This window comes from Pongo pygmaeus, chromosome 7 (assembly GCF_028885625.2).
Source record: "Pongo pygmaeus isolate AG05252 chromosome 7, NHGRI_mPonPyg2-v2.0_pri, whole genome shotgun sequence".
Lineage (NCBI taxonomy): Eukaryota > Metazoa > Chordata > Mammalia > Primates > Hominidae > Pongo > Pongo pygmaeus.
Genome location: NC_072380.2, coordinates 73,597,811 through 73,618,829, shown reverse-complemented (window position 1 = coordinate 73,618,829; position 21,019 = coordinate 73,597,811). Strand labels below are relative to the sequence as shown.

Here is a 21,019-nt window from a genome sequence, read left to right as displayed (position 1 = left end):
CCTTAGGAGGCAGTTACAGTCATTCAAGAAAACCAATCTCAGTACTTTATAGTTGTCTCTCTTTTGACTAAAATATGCATGAACAACTACTTTAGCCAGAGTTAAATTGCTCTAGCTGCTTCTACAGATTAATCCCACTATCAAAGATGACTGATTTGTCACCTTGGGGAAGGTTAAGAAGCACTGCATTCCAGGCTTAAAGGCAGTATGGAGAAAACAGTTCTGGCCAATTTGCAGCATCAGCAGCATCTGATTCAGTTTAGGCCTATACCTCCCTCCTCTTGTGTCCAAGCATTGCATGGACTATTGTGTTGAACTCCATGAAGTAGATTTTATTTTCTCTGCTTCCCAGAGGAGAGAAATAAGGTTCTGACATTATAAATAAGCTGCCCAAGAATGTATGACTAAGAAGTAATAGAACCAATAGTATATCCTTTTTATTCCATTATCCTCAAAGATGATTATGTAGAAAGAGAGAAGTCAGTTGGGTATAACTTTATGTGTAATGCAAGAAAGATGAAGAAATACATTGTAATTGAGTTGGTGGATATGGAGGACTTTCTATGTTCTAGATGGTTTTAGGGCTTGGAATTCAAATATGAGTAACGTAGGGTCCCTGCTTTCAAGGAGTTTACAGTGTCATGATAGATAGTGAATCACATTTGAAAATTAGGAGTGTTTATAAATATGAGTCATATTTATATGATGATTTAAGATTTGAGACCCTACCAAGTTCATCATCTATAGTGGCTATTTCTAATGGGATATGAATGACATCATGGGAAAATCCTAGGTTTTGTCTTTAAGGTACTGATAATTTCTATGAAAAGTTAAAGAATTTGGACCTGATGTGTTCACGGGAAAATTTGGGGCCGAGGGAAGGTTGGGGAATAATTTGGTCTTGAGATTGCACTTAGATTTTCTTTCTAATCTTGAATTTGAAGGAGAAAATAGGAATTTATAAATACAAGTTGCATGTAATGATGGGATTTGAGATATTCATCCTCATTTCCACTGATCATTATAATGTTTTTAAAAATATAAAGAACATGTTTGGAGTGCAATTTGAAGACTAAATCTGAGGAATTTAAGTTCAAACTCATAAGAAGTATAAAATTAGATACCATGCAAAAAGAATGTTATATATTTTCATGGGGCAGAGTATCATAATAAATGTAATTTAAAATGTTAGCAAAAGGCAGTAAATATAACCTAAGGGATTGATTTGGTAAGCTACTTTGGATTTCTTTGCTATATAGAACATAAACTGTTTCAAACAAATAGATCTAATTGAACAGAGTATTATTCACTATATGCTAAAACAATACCTTTGTGAAAATTCAGGAATCAGAGTAACTGACATGTAAGTGAAGCTGTAAGTAGGGTGAAAACAGCCACATTCAATGGGAGAACAGAATATATTCTGTATGAAACTCCCAAACCCTAGAACATACACTTTGATAGAACTATAGCAGGAACCAGCTTCTACATCAAAGATAACCTAGAAATCATCATGCCTACACTGGACAAACCTGGGAAGTGACAGTATGGCCTTACCATGTAATTGACTTATTTATTCATACACTGTTTAGTGTCTTCTGTTCGAAACATAGGACACTGGAGCAGTTCTAGTGAAGAACACACATGGTTCCTGTTCTCATGGATCTTATATTTTAGTAGGGGAGTAGAAATTAAACAACAATTTCAGTGTAGTTTTCATTTCCAGTTGTGATAAGTGCTAGGAAGAACAGGTACAGTGGTAACAAGAATATAAAATAAAGAGACCTTACCTAGTTTGTGGATGAGGCAGGGCCTTCCTGAAGTTTGAGCTGAAGGTGAGAACAATTGACAAGGCAAGTGGAAAGGTGACTGGAGAGTCGTATGAGGTCTCTGACGTGAACTTGCAAGAGTAAGGCTGAGGTGGTGAAATGGGCTGGGTTCAGAGGATGCCTGTGAGCAAGGTCAAGGACGTTCATCTTCACCTTTGAGCACTGCCAAGTCAGATCTGCATTTTGAAAAGATTGATCGGTCTGGCATGCAACAAACAGACTGGAGAGACAAGTCAGTACAGGGAGAACAGTTAAGTTAGCTGTAATCATCCAAATTGGGTCTTTCGCTGCATCACATATCTCTCTGTCTGAAGGAACCAAAGGAGGTGAGTTTCAAGAAAGGGATGTTCAGTGGTGCCCTGTGCTACCGAGAACCATGTGAGATGAGTGCTGAAAACCTGCCCTGATCTGGCGCTGCAGTGGCCTCAACGGGTGGCTTTAGCTGGAACTGTTTCAGTGGACGGATAGGACAGAGATGATAATTTAAACCAGGGTGGTGGCAATGATGGAGGAGGGATGTGGGCAAAGTTGAGAAATGCTTAGAAGGTAAAATCGGCAGGTCTTGATGCATGGGTGTAGCTGGGGGGAGACAACAAGGTGCCAAGAGCCACATACACTCTTCTACTTCTGCAGCCTGGTGACAGGGGGTGCTCTTTTCCTAACGTGGGAGATACTGGAGACAAGGACGGGGCAGGGGCTCGTGAGTCCAGTTCTTTACGTGGTGATAGTGAGATTTCTTTGAGGCATCCAAGAGGAGAGATCAAATGAGCCATTTGGTGGTGTTTGACTCTCAGAAGAGAAGTCTACTTCGTGATTGTGAGGGTGGGAACCATCAGAGTAGTTACGTGGTCATTAGGACCAAGCTCTGAGATCCCTTAAGGAGAGCAGATTGAGGGAGATATGAGGTGGTTCTATGGCTGGACTTTGAAGAAAGCCAGCATTTAAGGACGGCTAAGAAAGATGAAGTGAAAAAGAAGATTGAGCGGGAGAAACGAAAGACCAAAGGGGAGAGTATGGTCACCCTGAAGTCCAGGGGCAACAGTGTTTGGAGAAGAATGGTGTCGCTAAAAATATAACGAGGGCTGGAGAGTGTCCATCAGATCAAATGAGGCACTGGAGGGGGTCTCAGCAGGAGCCTTTTCAGGGATGGAGTCAGGGTCTGAAGACAGGTGGGAGTGAGTTGAGGGGAGAGGAGGAGATGAGCCATGAGATGTAAATGACTCTGAAGAAATTAGATTGTTCAATGGAAGAAAGAGAGGGTGACGAGAAGCAAGCTTAAGAAAGAGTGTTATTGCTTTTTTAAGTCCTTAGAAGCTTGAGCATGTTTAAATGCTGACACTGCTCAGGGCGACAGAGTGAGCACACATTCACTGCTCCTTCATCTTTCAAATGCCCCAAAAGGACAAAACGACCCATTAAACATTGTTCCCTGCTGTACCCCAACACTGAGAATGTCTGAAAGATAGTAGGTGCTCAATAATTTTTCTTTATTAAATAAATAAGAAAGAATAAACTTACAACCATGCTGGGAAAAAGAAGGATGTTTGCTTGTAGTGTGCCAGAAAATTGGAGGTATTTTGGAAGATCAGGTTGACTGAGGAAGCTATGAGCCACTGGGCCCTGGAGAGGCCTGTGTGGAGAGGAGACTTCCTTGCAGCAGAGCAGAGAAGAAGCACTGAGCCTTATGCCAGCAAATGAGGGAGGCAAGGGCAGCACGCCCTAATTAGGGTGGGGAACCCTTCATTCTCAGGGGCTGGCAGCAGAGGCGTTTGGCCCCAGGTTAGAGGTCTGAGAATTGTTTCCTAAACAAAGCAGGGAATCTGCCCATGAACACCAGGATCCAGTTGATTCCCAGGGTACAGCTTCGGCTAATTCGAAACCTCCACCACAGACATGAAGAAAATTTTAAAAAGGTAGTAAGTGGCTGCCCTGGAATTAGAATCCAGGCCTGTTTTACCCTAGACCAAACTCTTCTCCACCCTACTCTCTAGTCAGCTGTTTCCCAGTGACTGAAACTTGCAGGTTCAAAGATGCATAAGGCATTGTCTCTTGCCCTTGAAGCATGTTGTCAGTTTTTGTGTTACAATGAAAGTTACGGGATTTTGTTTCTCTTCTTTTTTCCCTTTTTTTTTTTTTTTTTTTTTTTTTTTTTTAGCAGTATATGAACCTCCAGAAAATGAAGGGATAGAAATCACAGGTAAGTTTTTTCTGTAAGCAGATATTTTCTGCAAGTCAGCTTTCCCTGTATTTTGTTAAAACTCTTACTTGTGGAACAAAGAATCAGTGTAGAAAAAATGCAAGACATTTTCAAGTCAGTAAGAAAATAATTGAGTATCAAAATTAAAGTTAATATTCTAGTATAAATACTCTCCAGAAGACCCAGTTTAAAAAGAGTCAAATTTAGCAATCTGAGTGGACACGGGTTAATTTAGGAATCTGAGTGAAGGCGAGTGAATGTAAGATGTGTCACTGGTCAGCAACATGTAATGGATTCTGATTTTATTATTTATTTTAGAAGTAACTGCTCCCCCTGAGGATAATCCTGTAGAAGATTCACAGGTAATTGTAGAAGGTAAGTTAAATTTATGGAAGTGGGTTTACCTTCCATATGAGAATTATGTTTGTTTATTCAATTATTTATCGAACATTTCCTACTTGCTGTCTATACAGTGCTTAGGAGCTAGGAGTACAAGAGGGAAGAAAACACAGAGTCCTCTTTTCATTGGGGCTGGCATTCCAGTGGCCAAACAGATAATAAATAAAGGAATTAAGGATTATGAGAAGTACAATGATAGTGATAAAAACAGGCTACTGTAACAGCAAACAATTGATAAGGGTGTGGAGGGCTACCCTGAGTAGCAGCAGGTTACCACCCCTGAGGTGTGATCTGGTGAGAAGGGCATAGCTATGGGCAGAGACGGGTTAAAAGATGGGTCTTTATGTCATGACTCACCTGGGAAAACAAAACAGATTTTTTTTTTTTTTTTTTTGGTGGTGGAGAACTGAAGGGATGGTTTCTGAAAAACAAAAATAATTGCATGTATTAAACAGTGGCACTTCAATAGAACTTAGATTTAAATATAGTTCTTAGCAGTTTACAGTTATTTCACATATATTATTTCAGTTTCTTCTCGTAATAGATACTGAGAAACAGGGAGCGCGGAGATCTTTGTACTTATTTTGCAAATGAAGACCTGAAACTGGAGTGAGGTCAGGTGACTGGCTAGCCCTAGGTTTCATAGCTGTAAGTGACCAAGGGGTTATTCGACCCAGGACTGGGACCTGTGGGTGACTCTGCGTGGGGGTATGAAGGTGTGAGGGAGTAGGGGTGTCTGCTTTAACAACCATAAGTTGCCAGGGGGAGCATGTAACAGGGAGAATTTTGCTCTTACAATTACTCTTAAAATTTATTTAGGAGCAGCTAATTGGCACCTTTCAGATTAAATGTTACTGCTTTTGAGCTTGGTTAGGCAGAACAGAAAATGGAATAGTGCAGTTGACTGAAATGGGGGGAAATAGGTATAAGGGAATAGGGGAGGCTAAAATTGCTCTCTATGTCCACTTAGCTGCTGCGAGAGACCCCTGTACAGGCACTGTGGGCCCTTGTGTAAAGGCAGGATCCATCTCTGTGTGGCAAGGCTGGATTGAGTTGAGATTTTTTCCCACCTTGTGTTACACAGTTCTCTATGAGGGATGTTAATGTTCTGAAGAATATTACTGAGTCTATATGTTTATTTGGTGAGAATCAGAAGATGGAAACCCATAATCTCTGGGCAGAACTTTCTCCAACCTACCCCACATATGGTTTATAGAAAAGAACTATGCAATTTGACCCTACCTTTCTTGGTTTAGAAATAGTTTTTTCCTAAGACTTTTCAGTATTTTGATATGTTGATAGAGGACATAGCAGAGGCTGAGGGAGTTTCCTGTCCTGGGCAGTGAGGCACCCGGCTGTGCACCTGCCACCCATCCTGCAGCTTCTGTGCTGGGCTCCTGTAGTGCCTGCGTGGACAGTGAGGGGAGCTTCTCTCTCACAGCAACCAACCTCGTTTTCCCTGCCTCCTCTTCTCTTGGCCGGTTGTATCAATATATACTTGGATTCCCAGACCAGATACATGGAACTTGTTTTTGAGTCCTCTCCCTCTGTCTCTATAGCTAATCCCAAGACCTGTTAATAGACTCCCTAAACATTTCTCAAATCCATTTTTTTCTCCATAGCTCTTGTACAGCCCCTTGTCTGGCTCAGCCCTTTCTCATCTTCCTAGATAATAGCAGTAGTCTGCTAGCTAGACGTCTTGATTCTGTTCTTGTCCCCTTCAAACCCATCTTTCACATACTGTTAGGATGATCTGTCCAAAAGTATAGCTCTCATTATATCAGCCCTGTGTTTAAACCCTTCTGTTACTCTCCATCTGTGTCAGTAAAGTTAACTTTCAGTTGCAGATAATAGAAAACGAAACTCAAACTGGCTTAAGCAATAAAGAGATAGGTACAGATCAGTCAGGGCCTTGCAAGGCCTACTAAGGCTTTTTGGATTATATTCTAGGCACAGTGTGAATTATGAAAATTCTTAAACAAGATATAGCATAATCTGATTTTTGTTTTAGATGTGAAAGTAAATTGCTTTCACTAGATTGAATGGAGCAAGAATGGAAGCAGAGCAAAACACCCTGTTAGGAAAATACTGTGTACTAATCCAAGGAAGTGATTGTGGTAGCCTAAAATAAGATAATGGCAGTGGGAATGGAGGGAAGGTATTGAACTCGAGATATATTTTAGAATTAAAATTAATTGACCTTCCTGATGGTTGTGAAGCAAAGATGAGGAATAAAGGGGGTCTTTTATTTGGTTTCAGTAACTGTTAGATGATGGGGCCATTTATAGAGAAGAAAACTATTAATAGAATGTATTACGTTGGTGCAAAAGTAATAGCAAAACCCACAATTACTTTTGCACCAACCTTATAGAAGAAACTGGTTTAGGGGAGAAAATCAAAGGCCCCAGATCAGACATTTTAACTCTGGGAGTTATGTGATATATCCAAGTGAAAGTGTCAAGTTGGGGGTTGGATATGCCAGCCTGAGCCAGTTGGGTGAGTTTTAAGATGAATATAAACATTTGGGAGCCATTGTTGTGGAGATGGTATTAAATCCATGGAAGCGGATGTGATCATTTTGGAAGCAAATGGAGAGGCGATAGAGAGGCATGCCCAGGACTGAGCTCTAAGAATCTAATATTGTGAGGTTGGGTGGAAGGTGAACAGCCATTGTGTGAGGAGGAAAGCCAGTGGAGAAGAGAAGTAGAGAAGGGAAAATGGGAATATGTTTCATGTTGTTGTTGAGTGGCCCAGGAATTTCAGGACTGAGAAGTATCAGTTGCATTTGGCCACATAGAGATTGTGAGTGATCTTACCAAAATCCGTTTGAGTAAATTAGGGGAAGAGAAAGCCATACAGAATGAAGTGGGTTCAAAAAGACCTGGAGTAAGGAAAAGTAGGCTATAAAATAGGTTACCCAGATTGTGCTGGTAGAATTAATTCACTGTTTACTTTTTAGAAATCATGTTATTACATCATATGCCAGAAGAAATTTCATATGTTTGTTGAATGTATATCTTTTGTGATAAATTTAGATGAAAATTTAACTTGCAATAATAATAAGACTTTCTTAGTATAACATCAGTGATGGAAATAACAAAAGCAGCAACTAATACTTTATGATGTATAATATTTTCAGCGTAGAATAACAAAAGTAAAAGAAATTCTGAGAAAAATATTGGCAAAGTTGATAAAGTGTTAATTTGTCTCCAAATAATTAAGAACAAAATAAACAGGCAAACCTATTAAAAGCCAGTCACAACATAGCTATTCAATAGTCACTGTACTGCTGTTATAAGAAGAAAATATTGCCAGATACTAACAGTGGTTAGTGGGAATGGGTATGATTTTTGTTGCTGTTTTCAATTACTTTTATGTGAAATATTTCCAAATATTCTGTTTTGAGCATGTGTCATTTTTATAATTAGAAGCAAATTAATGCAAGAAGAAAAATTATTAAAATAGCTCCATAAATGTTTTGTGTTTTCGAAAATGCTGTTAAAAAAAACTTTCCTTTGGCCAAAGATTGTTAACAATTCTTAAGGACCAAAAGGAATGTTGATATAATCTTACCTCTAAGTTAAGGTAACGTTAAATGGGTTGCTAGGTTTGAAGATATTAATATGTGATGTAATTTCATGGAGCAAATCAGATCACTATGTCTTTAAATCACTGGATGGGGACATCTACCATCTCTTTAATTGTAACTGGGTTGAAGCAACCAAGGAAAAAGACAGGATATTAAACATTCACATCCACATCTTTGACTAGTCTTAGAATATATTACCTGGAATATTAGTTTTCTAAAACAACTTCATAAAGGATAGTGTTTGATGTTAAAGAAGAAACAAGATACTTTAAGTGTCTTTCCACAGCTCTCTTATCAAATCTGATGCAAAATTGTGGTGAAAGCATAAGTTTTAGTCCATAGCTCCTTTGCTGGGCAGTGAAGTTTGAGGTTAGGCAGGTACTGTAAAACCTGCTGTGCTGAACAGGTGCAACTTGAAACTTGAAAACATTTCGAAATATTTCAAAATGAAAACATTTTGCTAAGTTGTAGCTGATCATTCTTTGTTGTGAGGGTATAAAAGCCTAATGTTTTTATTATAATTTCAATTGAATTTTTTAAAAAATCTATGAAAAGTATCATCATTACTTAAATCTGGCAGTGCATATTTTAAACACTGATCAGCAATATGTAACAGATTATAACTTTATTATTTATTTTAGAAGTAAGCATTTTTCCTGTGGAAGAACAACAGGAAGTACCACCAGGTATGACATTTTGTATGTCGTATTTTCCTCTTTTGTTATTCTTATAAATCCTGTTAATATTACCAATAGCTTTATAATGAATCTACGAAGGATAAAAATTTTGAGATAGATTAACTGTACCTTAATTTAAAATTTTTCTGTTTTGATCAGTTCAACCAAAGTAATGGAAAATACACATCAGATTCAGTGCAGTACATATCTGCTGAGCTAGAATTTGAGGAGCATTAATGATCATATGATTTTGCCATTATAGATGGTGGTAGTAGTGGAAGTTAGAGTTTTTTTGTTTTCCTCTTTGATTGACAGGCTGTTTGATGGAGGATGTGGAATCAGAATTGCCTTGGGATGAAAGTTGAATAGTGTGTAAATTGTGACATTACTCCTCTTCCTCCCCATTCCCCATCTCTCCTGAGAGCATCTTTAGTCCTTTGTGACAGTCCAGGCTGCCCAGTGCTTGTCGGTGCCCCAGGGTGTTTCCTTTGAGTTCACTGCATTACATACTTTTCCCTGTTTTTTCCTACTTTCCTCCACCTGAGCCCTCTTGTCACCAGTTAATATAAAGAGTGGTAACAGCATTTCCACCAAAGCCTATGCTTTCAAATGCGTTTTAGGATGACATAAACTATACCTGCAACCAGAAGTGAGTTTATAAACCTCTTATTCTCATAGTGGGAAAGAATGTTCTATCAAAGAGGATTTGGAAAATCCTACCTCTTTCCCAAGTGTATTTCTTCTCATTTTTGCATTTTATTTTTGTGTCATATTTATTTGTTCAACCTTTACTTATATTTTCTACATTTTAACATGAATTTTGTAGCAGTAATGTGCATTCCTATTACTGATTTTGGTAGAAATAATTGTGCCTGCCAAAATTTATTAAATACTAAATTTCAATTTTCTTTCTTTAATAATAAAAAAGGATAAAATAATCAAAGAATATATTTAGTTATATATGGGATGCCTTAGGTTTTGATAGTTGTCCTGCCATGTACATTAATAATAATTATCTGCAGAAACAAATATTTGATTAAGATAATGGAATTGTTGGTATTATTATATGAATGAGAAAAGCAGTCCATGGAGAAATTGGCCTTTTACTTGATGACTGCTAGGCAGTGTGTATTTGTGTTTAAAATACTTGGAGAGGGCAAGGGCAGCTGATATTTATGTCCTTCTGCTGGTTTCCTTTTCATTTTTGAATACTGCTTCACAGAGTACCCTGTTTCTATCAAAGAGGCAGGACCAGTTACAGAATTAGCATTTTGATGACTATTCCATGCCTTAACAGAAAATTTTATATTCCTAAAAATAATGTTTGTACAACATTAATATATTTCTAATTATAGTTCATATTTTAAAATACTGATCTAATTTTTGTGAAGATATGAAAGATAATATTTTTCAGACCAAAAATTTCTATACTTTTAACATTTTATAACTGAACCCAATAGTTTATTTGGAATGTAAATATGAAACACCAAGTGTCTGAGGTGATGGAATAAGGTGCTTTTTTAGATTTTTAAGAACCAAAGCACATACAAATGAAGATCTGATTAATATGCATAGCTCCTGACCTATAATAAGCTCCCAGTAAGTGGTGGCTATGACTATTGTTTAGTAATCAATTAGCCTGATCTCAGAGGTAGATCAAGATCTACCTCTGTGATGGATGTGAGGGCCATCTGGCTGTGACATCTGTCACCCCATTGATCACCAGGGTTGATTCAACTGATCTGGCTGGCCAGGCAGGTGTCCCCTTCCTCCCTCTCCACTCCATGTGCATCCCTCCCAAAGCTGCATGCTCAGTTGAAGAGGACGACTGTCCCCGATACAGGAGGACCGGTCTTCAGTCAAGGGTATATGAGTAGCTCCCCTGCTGGAACCTCCAAACAAGATCAAGAGAAGCTACATTCTGAAAGACCTCATGGAGAAGTTGTAACCTGTAACTTGGTATCATAAAAATTTGAATGATCCACTGCATTGTTGTAGTTTGACCCTGCCAGAAGAGGATGTAAGGCTGAGAGTCAGCAATACAGTCATGTGTCACTTAATGACAGGGCTACAGACTGAGAATGTGTAGTTAGGTGACTTTGTCCATGTGTGAACATCATAGAGTAGCCTACTACACATCTAGGCTATATGGTACAGCATATTGCCTCTAGACTACAAACCTGTACAGCATGTTACTGTACTGAATACCATAGGCAGTTATAATGCAATGGTAAATATTTGTGTATGAAAACATACCTAAACATAGACAAAGTATGGTAAAAATATGGTATAGAAAATTAAATAAAAAGATATACCTGTATAGGGTGCTTCATGAGTAGAGCTTACAGGACTGGAATTTGCTCTGAGTGAATCAGCAAGTGAGTGGTGAGTGAATGTGAAAGCCTAGGACGTTACTGCACCCTACTGTAGATTTTATAAACACTGTACACTTGGGCTACACTAAATTTATTAAATTTTTTATTTAATAATTAACCTTGGTTTACTGTAATTTTTTAAAATTTGTAAACCTAATTTTTAAAAACTTTTTGATGATTTTGTAATAAAAATTAGTTTAAAACACAAACATATCATATAGCCATACAAAAATATTTTTATATCCTTATTTTATAAGCATTTTTATTTTCAATTTTTTTAACTTTTTAAACTTTTTTTGTAAAAACCTAAGACACAGACAGACATATTAGCTTAGGCCTGCAGGATTATCCATATCACTGTCTTCCACCGCCACATCTTGTCCCACTGAAAGGTCTTCATGTGTAATAACAGGCATAGAGTTGTCATCTCCTATGATTAACAATGACTTCTTCTGGATACCTCCTGAAGGACCTGCCTGAGGCTGTTTTACAGTTAACTTTTTTTAACAAGTAAGAATATAGTCTAAAAGAACCATAAAAGTATAGGAGAGTAAAACCATTAACAGTCCTTTATTATCATTGTCATATATTATGTATTGTGCATAATTGTATGTGCTGTGCTGGCAGTGCAGTAGATTTGTTTACACCAGCATCACCACACACATGAGTAATGTGTTGTGCTGGGACGTTATGAAAGCTGAGATGCATCTAGACAATAGGAATTTTCATTATCAAATGGGACCACCATCATATATTTGATTATCCAAAACATTGCTACGTGACACGTGACTGTATTTTTAACCATTGCACTTGGTTTTCTTATTTTCTATAAGTCTTAAGTCTTACTCTTAGTCCTACCGCATATTACAATTTTTTTATTATTCGCTTGTGCAATCTTCATAAATCTATATTTGTGGTATTTTTGCATAGTCTAATTTTGCATCTGATTGCAGGAACACTAATTATAGGGCCTACCTTCTTGCCATTTTTCAGTCTTTAAAATTCTTTTATTCAGTGGAAGACTCAAATTGAGGACTTCTGCAAAGTGCTGGATATTAGTTCACTTTTTCTTTTCTCTTGGAACCTAATTGATGATTGATTTGCCTTCCCTCATTATCCTAATACTAAGTTATACAGTCTTAATATAGCTTATCAAAGTTCATAATAATGTAGCTATCAATGTGCTAATCCCAAGGGGCATTATCACCATTGCCTCCATCTAAAGTAGGGAACACTGAATTTTCATGTTTATTAAGCATTATGTAGGCGCTCTTCTAAGCACGTTCTGTGGATTGACCTTAAATAGTTCTAAGACCCCAAGAGGTAGATATGCCATTATCTCCATTTTACAGGTGAGAACACTGAGGCACAGCAAGGCCAAATAACCTTCCCCAGGTCACAGAACTGACAAGTGGTAGAAATCGGATTGATCCTTGCATTCTGGCTCCAGAGTCACACTGTCAGCTGCCGTTTTTCAAAGGATTTTAAATAAATGAAGACCTGACAGCTGAGAGATTTGAGAGCTGTTTTGGTTTGGTAAAATCAGATGTGTTATATATTCTTCAGCATCTTTCTCTTAATCTGCATTAGTTCATCACATAGGCCTCAGGAATGTCGAAGGTTGAGTTATGATGTATAGTAGAAAAGTAAGTTGTCTAGTAGTTTGCATTCTGCCTTCTTTCTTGCATATTTATAAATTTATAAGTGCTGTGCAGGTGGATTCTTGGCGAGCATGTGGAAGCTTAAGCTTAAGATTTGATTTTTCTGATATTACAGGCCAGTCACTTTGGATATTAGATTTTTAAGATTGATTTTGGAATTTCTCATCCATTAGCAGGTTTTCACCTTTCTCCTTAAACTCATATTTTTACTTGAAATCATACAGCATATTTGTAGCAATGTGACAGCATAAATATACACAACACAAATGAAATGACTTATGAAGGAATTACTTGTGAAAGCTCATTGGAGTAAAATTTCCTCTCAAACAATACTTTAGGTCATATGACTGAGTCTATTAACCATTTTTCTGTTATACCCTGCCAGAAAAGAATTTTAAAAGTTAATTTATGTTTTGTGTAATCATGTTCTTCAGAATGTAGGTATGTGAGCATCATGGTTTCTGGGTAATTCTGCTGCTCCTCTCTTTGAAAATGGAGATACCACTTGCAGCTTATCCCACTGCTGAGTATTCTAGCATTGGTAATGGTTTCACTCCATTGCGTCCATCCAGAACTTTCACTCAGGCCTCCCCATTACCCAGCATTTTTTAACATTGATCAATAAGGCCTATAACCAGTTTTAGGCTAGCAACACCAGAGGTCTGGGGCAGGGGTGGAAATTGACTTTATATTCTTAGTAGCTAATATTCCATAAGTGCTTTATATATATATTGTTGTTATTGATCATCTATTCAAAAAATATATATTGAGCAACTGCTGTGGTATAGGCTCTGTGCTGGCCAGTGAAGATACATGATTGACAATGTTGTGCTGACTTGGTTCACAGTCCTGTGGGTACATGGTGGAGTAAAATAAGTACAGTTAATTTCTCAGAGCTGTGCACAGCAACACACAGAAGGAGAGATAACTCATCCAGCTTCAGAGGGGTGGGACAGAGAATGAGGTTAGCCTCCCAGATGTCCTTGTGCTAGTTTTAGCTGTTTTGAGGTGTTGATAAAAGCTCCAGGAGCTGGCAGGAGGAGAGCAGAGGAAGCTAGAGCTTACAAAGCACAAAGGCCATGACAGCATGCCAGACAGGGGTGAAAGAGGACAGGGGAAATGTAGGCAAGTGTCTCTTCTCAGAGGATCTTATATACTATGTTTAAAAGTGTTGATCTGCTGGGCACAGTGGTTCACGCCTGTAATGTCAGCACTTTGGGGTGCCAAGGTGGGAGGACTGCTTGAGCTCAGGAGTATGAGACCAGCCTGGGCAACATAGTGAGACCCCATCTCTTAAAAAAAAAAAAAAATAGCCAGGCTTGGTGTCACGTGCCTGTAGTCCCAGGCTACTCAGAAGGCTGAGGTAGAAGGATTCCTTGAGTCCAGGAGGTCAAAGCTGCAGTAGGCTATGATTGCACCACTGCACTCTAGCCTGGGTGACAGAGTGAGACCCTGTCTCAAAAAAAAAAGTTTGGATCTTTGCCTAAAAATGACAAGAAGCCACTGAAAAAAATCCAAGCAGAGGAGTCACGTGATCGAATCTCAATTTGAGATTCGATTAGTCCAGCAAGGAGGTAGAGACTAGTAAGAAGCAGCTACCATAGGCTAAGCCAAAAATGGTGGGAGCTTGGCTGCAGTAGAATGAATGGAAAGGTGCCTGATTTCGTGGAAACTGGAGCTGGAAATAATTTGATGGGAGAGGGAGAGGAGTCCAGGTTCCTACATTTCTCGCTTGAATCCTTGTGAATGAATGACAGAATGTTAATGGAGAAAGAGAAGGCAGGAGGAAATAGAGAGTAGCAGAAGAGATGACGGTCCTGATTTTGGAGATGTTGGATTTGCACCATAACCACTTCTGAATGGGGTCTTCAGACATTTATTGGAATTGTTCAAAATTGCAGTAGAACTTTTAGTTTATTTGCCTTTTTATAAATACTCATTGTTATACTTTGAACAACTTTCCATTTTCCCAAGGTACTTCTGAAATGTATCTTCCTCTCAAATCAAAGTCCAGAAAACTGTTGAATGCCAAGAGAATCTAAAACTCATTTAAAAAAACGTTTTCTATTGGGGTATAATTTATACATGTGGAAGTGCTCAAATGTTGAATTTTTTCCATGCGTATATACTCGTACCCATTACTCAGATCAAGATAAAAAGATGTAAAGCTTTTAGCACCCCAGAAATGTCTCCCTCTTCCTACCTCTCAGTCATACCCCAACCAGAGGTAACCACTCTTGTGAACTGCATCATCGTAGATTAGTTTTGTCTGCTCTTGAATTTAAGATCCATAAACACACACATTTGTTTTTGCAACTTGTTTCTGTTCTACATCTTGTCTGTGGTTTCATCCACCTTGTTAAGTGTAGTCATTTGCTCTTATTCATAACTATTTCCTACAGTTTTAAATCCATCCTACTGTTAATGGACACAGTGAGTTTTTTTTCCTCAATTGTTGACTATGAAGAAAGCTGCTATGAATATTTTTGTAATGTCTTTTTGGGGAAATAGAAGCATTCATTTATGTTGGATATGTAAAGGTATATATAAAATGTCTAGATGTTCCCAAACAATTCCACTTATATAAAAAGTTTTGGTTGCACATATATAGATAGATAGACAGAAATTGTTAGGAAAGGAGGAAGGAAGAAAGGAAATATTGGGATCCAGCTTTAAAAATTATGTCAAGATTTTGCAGGGCCTTTCTGTGCACCACCTCCTTTTCTAGTTTAATTGTAACACAAATCCAATGCTGTGATAGTAAAACAAATCAGATACTAAAGTTAAGAATGAAAAAAAAAATCGTAAAAAGTTGGATAGGAATGAATTTTACTTCTTTTAAAATACTTATATACTTTTATTGTCAACCATTTATGTTATCAATGTTTTAAATTTATTTTAATTTTTAAAACAATATATTTTAAATGCAGCTTATAGTGTCCAGTTGATCCTCGAAACTGCTTCTTGTGTTTATTTTTCAAATACCATACTAGATTTCTGTTTCTTTTTAATAGAGTAAAAATATTGAAGAAATTCAATGCTGTGTTTCTTAAAAGATTGAGATTATTCAGTTCAGTTTTAATTCTCAAGTGCTCTAAAGAACCTGAGATTTTCATCAGCAGCTTTGCAAGGCATCCCCCCTGGCTTCTTTCGGTAGTTGATTATTCTGTTACCAAGTTGTCCTTAAAAACAAACACCAAAAAAAAAAAAAAAAAATTACTTTGTTGGTGGGTTTTTTAAAAAGTAGAATGAAAATGAAGCAGTTTCACAGTCTGTGTCTGGTTGGTCCTTTAATTTAGATTTTCCCTTATTTTTGCAGATACTTAAAGCTTCAAAAAGACTGCCCCTACCACCACAGGAGGACCAGCCTAACCATACGCTCCAAAAGATGGCTGTGATAGATCTTGTGAAGCAATTACTGAGCAGATCAAGATCTTTGGGAAGGAACACTAAAGATGTTTTGAATGAATTATAGTCCACTGGCATTTTAGTGTATTTTTTTTTTCTTTTTAGAAACACATGTTTCTAAAAATGTCATGTTACATTCCTGCATGTCCCTTTTGATAGCATTAGTGGATCCATTGGATTTCTTTTTTCTTTTTGTGAGACAGCTTTTAGTCTTACCTGAATTTATGTGTGTTTTTCAGACAGTGGTTAATAATTATATTGGTGATGTAGCAGCAATTGTGTTGGCAGGGTTTTCATATATTATTAGTAATTAACACTAACTGTTGGACTGACTTGTGTAAACTGTGTTAAACATGATTTAAAAGCTATTAAGAGTACTTTGTGTTAGCACTCTTAAAAACGCTAACAGAGATCATCATTAGCTGTGAAGATTTGAGTTGTATATACCTGCACTGATATTCTTATCAAAAAATTTCTACATTAGCTTCAAGTGTTCAGATAAACTTTTGAAATTTTTGTAGCTTTTAGCTGATTAATTAGAAAAATTTAATATTTCAATGAAAGTTTTAAATTATCATTTATTTATTTTTTTAAATGAGAGGGGAACACTGAAATTCCTTGTTAAGACACAAGGAAAAAGAATGGCCCTACTATTATCATGCAAAAATGCTTTGTTGGCACCTAAGATTAATCATATAATACCTATAGTCTCTTCAGTATTTGTTTAAATTTTAGAAAACCTGTATAAATTACTGGTGCATAACTTAAAGATTATTCTGCCTTTGGCTAATTGAGTAATTCCCCTGCAGCACTAGAGACCTCTCAGTGCTCTTACTAGATGAACTCAGTAACGCCTTGAGCTGGGTTGATTGAGGATGTGTGAAAAGCTCACAGAGCCCGATGCCTGCTGCTATTTCACGGCAATAAGCCTTTTTCTTTCTACACTGAAGATTTTCTTCTTTATTTAATGTGGTTTATTTTGGGCTCAGAAATAATTGCTGTGTTGAAAATAATCCTTTGTCAGAAAAGAAGGTAGCTACCACATCATTTTGAAAGGACCATGAGCAACTATAAGCAAAGCCATAAGAAGTGGTTTGATCGATACATTAGAGGTAGCTCTTGATTTTGTTAACATTGAGATAAGGTGACTTTTTCCCCCTGCTTTTAGGATTAAAATCGAAGAGATTTCTATATTTTTATCACTATAGATCATAGTTATTATACAATGTAGTGAGTCCTGCATGGGTACTCAATGTGTAATGAAACCTGAAATAATAAGATAATAAGAAAAGCAATAATTTTCTAAAGCTGTGATATCGGTGATACAGAGGTGATACTCAAATTATAATAAAGCTCTTCATTTGTGAATTATAGAAGCTACTTTTTATAAAGCCATATTTTTTTAGGGAAACTAAGGAGTGACATAGAACTGATGAATGAGTAAAATAAGTTTTGCTGGATTTTTGTAGAACTCTGGACATTGAGGATTCATTATGCTGTGGTTAACTTTAAATATTTTTGAATTCCAAATATCTGAATTAATGAGCCTTGTCTTTACAAATATATGCCATTGTGCAACATCAGTGGATTTTCTAAAAATAATGTAAATGTCTTCTATTAAATATTGAGTGCAATAAAATACAGAAGAATTCTCTATATTGTCATTATTTTTGAAGTATAAGGTATTTTTAATTTGTTACATAATTAAATCAGTTCATTTTGTCCTTACTAGTATTTTAGAAGATTATAGCATTTTTGATAACTAAAATCACAAAGGAATACCTTCAGCCAGTTAATGTATTTCTAACAGATAATGCTTATTTTACATTTACTATCATGCTACATTGCCAGGAAGCAAGATTAAAATTAAATAGCCCCTGCATCCATCCTTTGTAGATTTTGTCCTGCACCTAGGTTTTGATTATTCCCTGGACAGCCTGCTCCACCTTTTGTCCCCAATTTTTTAATTTTTATGAGTATGTAGTAGATGTATAAATTTGACTATATGAGATATTTCGATACAGACATAGAAAATGTACAATAAATTAATGTTGGCTATAGTAACTCTGTTTTGCTATCAAATACTAGATCTTATTCATTGTATATAACTATATTTTTGTACCCATTAACCATCTTCACCTCCTGCTCCCCTCTCCCCCCACTACCCTTCCCAGCCTCTGGTAACCATCCTTCTACCCTCTACCTCTGTGAGTTCAATTGTTTTAATTTTTAGCACCCACAAATTAGTGAGAACATGTGATGTTTATCTTTCTGTGCCTGGCTTATTTCACCTAACATAATGACCTCCAGTTCCATCCATGTTGTTTCAAATGACAGGATCTTATTCTTTTTTATGGCTGAATAGTACTCCATTATATATGTACCACATTTTCTTCATTCATCTGTTGACAGACCGTTAAGTTGATTCCAAAGCTTAGCTATTGTAAATAGTGCTGCAATAAACACGGGAGTGTGGATATTTCTTCAATATACTAATTTCTTTTCTTTTGGATATATACCTAGCAGTGGGATTGCTAAGAGAAAACAATGGGGAAATTGTCCAGGACATTGGTCTAGGCAATGATTTCTTGAGTAATACCCCAAAAGCACAGGCAACCAAAGCAAAAATGGAAAAATGGGATCACATTAAGTTACAAAGCTTCTGTACAGCAAAGGAAACAACAAAGTGAAGTGATAACCCACAGAATACATCAAAATATTTGCGAACTACCCATCTGTCAAGGGATTAATAACGAGAATATATAAGGAGCTCAGACAACTCCATAGGGAAAAATCTAATCACCTGATTTTTAAAATGGGCAAGAGATCTGAATTCTCAAAAGAAGACATGAAAATGGCAAAACAGGTATACAAAAAGGTGCTCAACATCCTTGATCATCAGAAATGCAAATCAAAACTACATTGAGATATCATCTTACCTGAGTTAAAATGACTTATCAAAAGACGGCAGTAATGAATGCTGGTGAGCATGTGGAGAAAGAGGAACCCTCATGCACTGTTAGTGGGAGTTTAAATTAGTACAACCACTAGGAGGTTCCTCAAAAGACTGAAAATAGAACTACTGCCCCACCTTATACATCGCTTCATAATGGGAGGATATTAATTTCATCGTGAGTGGATGGAAGGGCAGAAATGGATATGGAAAGTTCTCTTTTCTCTTCCACTTCCAGTCTTCATTCTCTGGACAGAAAAGGAGAACTAAATAAGGAAGAAGCCCCTGGGCTTCTAGAACAGGTTGTTTTCAGCTCCAGCATGTCCAGAAGAAACAAAAATAAACACTAATGGTAAGCAGACCCACCTTTATTGAATGCATCCACTCTGCTGAGTACCGTGCGCACATGTCGCGGAGCTGAGTTTTCTCGGCAGATAAGTATTATTTCTGCCTGCAAGTGAGCAAAGCCAAGGTCACAGAGGTGGGGTGCCTGCTGGCCCGAGGTGACACACCAGTATCCAGAGCAACTCTCGGGCAGCTGGTGTGAGGTGGAAGCCATTGGAGGGAGGCCAAAGAGCGGGCAGGAAGATGGTTAGGCAACTAACCAGTAATAGGTGATGGTGATACAGCATGAGCTAAGGAAGTGCTAGTAGAGAAGGAGACTGGAAAGCTGTGACGTGAGGACTGGTCGGTCAGTCTGGGCGCTCAGGGAGAGAGCAGTCTCATGTCCTGGTGCAAGGAGAGAACAGATGCCAGTGTGGTAATGCACTCACAGGGATGAACAGGCCTGGGTGGAAATTCACTTTGAATATATATTGAGTCCAGCAAGAACTGCTCAGCTGGCAGGTTAGCACAATGGCTGGAACATTAGTACAGTATATCTGTTTTTTGTTTATTTTTGAGACGGAGTCTCAGAGTCTCACTGTGTCACCAGGCTGGAGTGCAGTGATACGATCTCGGCTCACTGCAAGCTCTGCCACCTGGATTCAAGCAATTCTTCTGCCTCAGCCTCCCAAGTAGCTGGGACTACAGGCACATGCCACTACGCCCAGCTAATTTTTGTATTTTTAGTAGAGACAGGGTTTCACCATGTTGGCCAGGATGGTCTCGATCTCTTGACCTTGTGATCTGTCTGCCTCGGCCTTCCAAACTGCTGGGATTACAGGCATGAGCCACTGTGCCTGGCTGAGTACAGTATATCTGAATCCACCAAAGTGATTTGCTTTAGTGGTTGTATGACAATATTTAAAGATCAATATCCCATTCTTTTTAGTAAGGTGTTTACTGTTCTGACAAAATATTTAAAGGATAAAAAAGGAACGTTAAGACAGGTAAAGAGTAGTGTAACATCTTTGTTTTCTGAATACGAATATTTAAACACTACATATGAGTTACATGTGAGCTTGTACTTTTGTAATTTTCAGGGATGGGCTGAGCATATAGCTCCCTTTAGTTAATGAATTCCCCATTACTGGGATATAGAGTGTGATTAAAGTAGTATTTTATGGAATATAGTCTCTGAAACTGGTTTTGTTTGTTTTGTGATCCTCGACAAGATTACTTAGCCTCTCTATGCCTCAGTTGCCTTATTTGTAAAATTATAACTACCTCCTATGAATGATGAGAAGTTTAAATGGGATAGTCTGTGTTAAGTGCTTAGAACAATGCCTGTATATAATACGTGCTCAAGTCATTTTCCTCTTTGGCACAGTGAGGTTCATATGAGGTCTCCCAGAGAAGCATAGGTACAGAGAATAAAGCAAAGTATCACTTCATTATTGTCTTTGCAGAATGCTAGTGGGGAAGCTGAATCTCACAGAAAGCTCCTTTGCCTAAGCTAAATTTAAGCAATAAAACTCGTAGAGCCTAAAACATATTCTCTGTGTATTTTCTTTTCTTTTTTTTTTTTTTTTTTGCTCAAGTTGCAGTAA

The 21,019-nt window shown here is 37.5% G+C and overlaps 1 protein-coding gene across 24 annotated transcripts in view; it reads left to right on the top strand.

The window, feature by feature from the left end:
* The window catches only part of ASPH (aspartate beta-hydroxylase), a 228,308-nt gene that overhangs the window by 82,207 nt on the left and 125,082 nt on the right, over positions 1–21,019 (top strand). For 7 of the 24 annotated variants that reach the window (XM_054497391.2, XM_054497388.2, XM_063668805.1 and 4 more), the window contains 3 exons: positions 3,985–4,026; positions 4,345–4,401; positions 8,656–8,700. In XM_054497391.2, the coding sequence (XP_054353366.1) occupies positions 3,985–4,026; positions 4,345–4,401; positions 8,656–8,700 (144 nt within the window). Of the gene's footprint in view, positions 1–3,984; positions 4,027–4,344; positions 4,402–8,655; positions 8,701–16,046; positions 17,790–21,019 lie in introns of those variants that run through there. The other 17 variants (XM_054497392.2, XM_063668806.1, XM_063668804.1 and 14 more) reach the window with 6 other exon arrangements.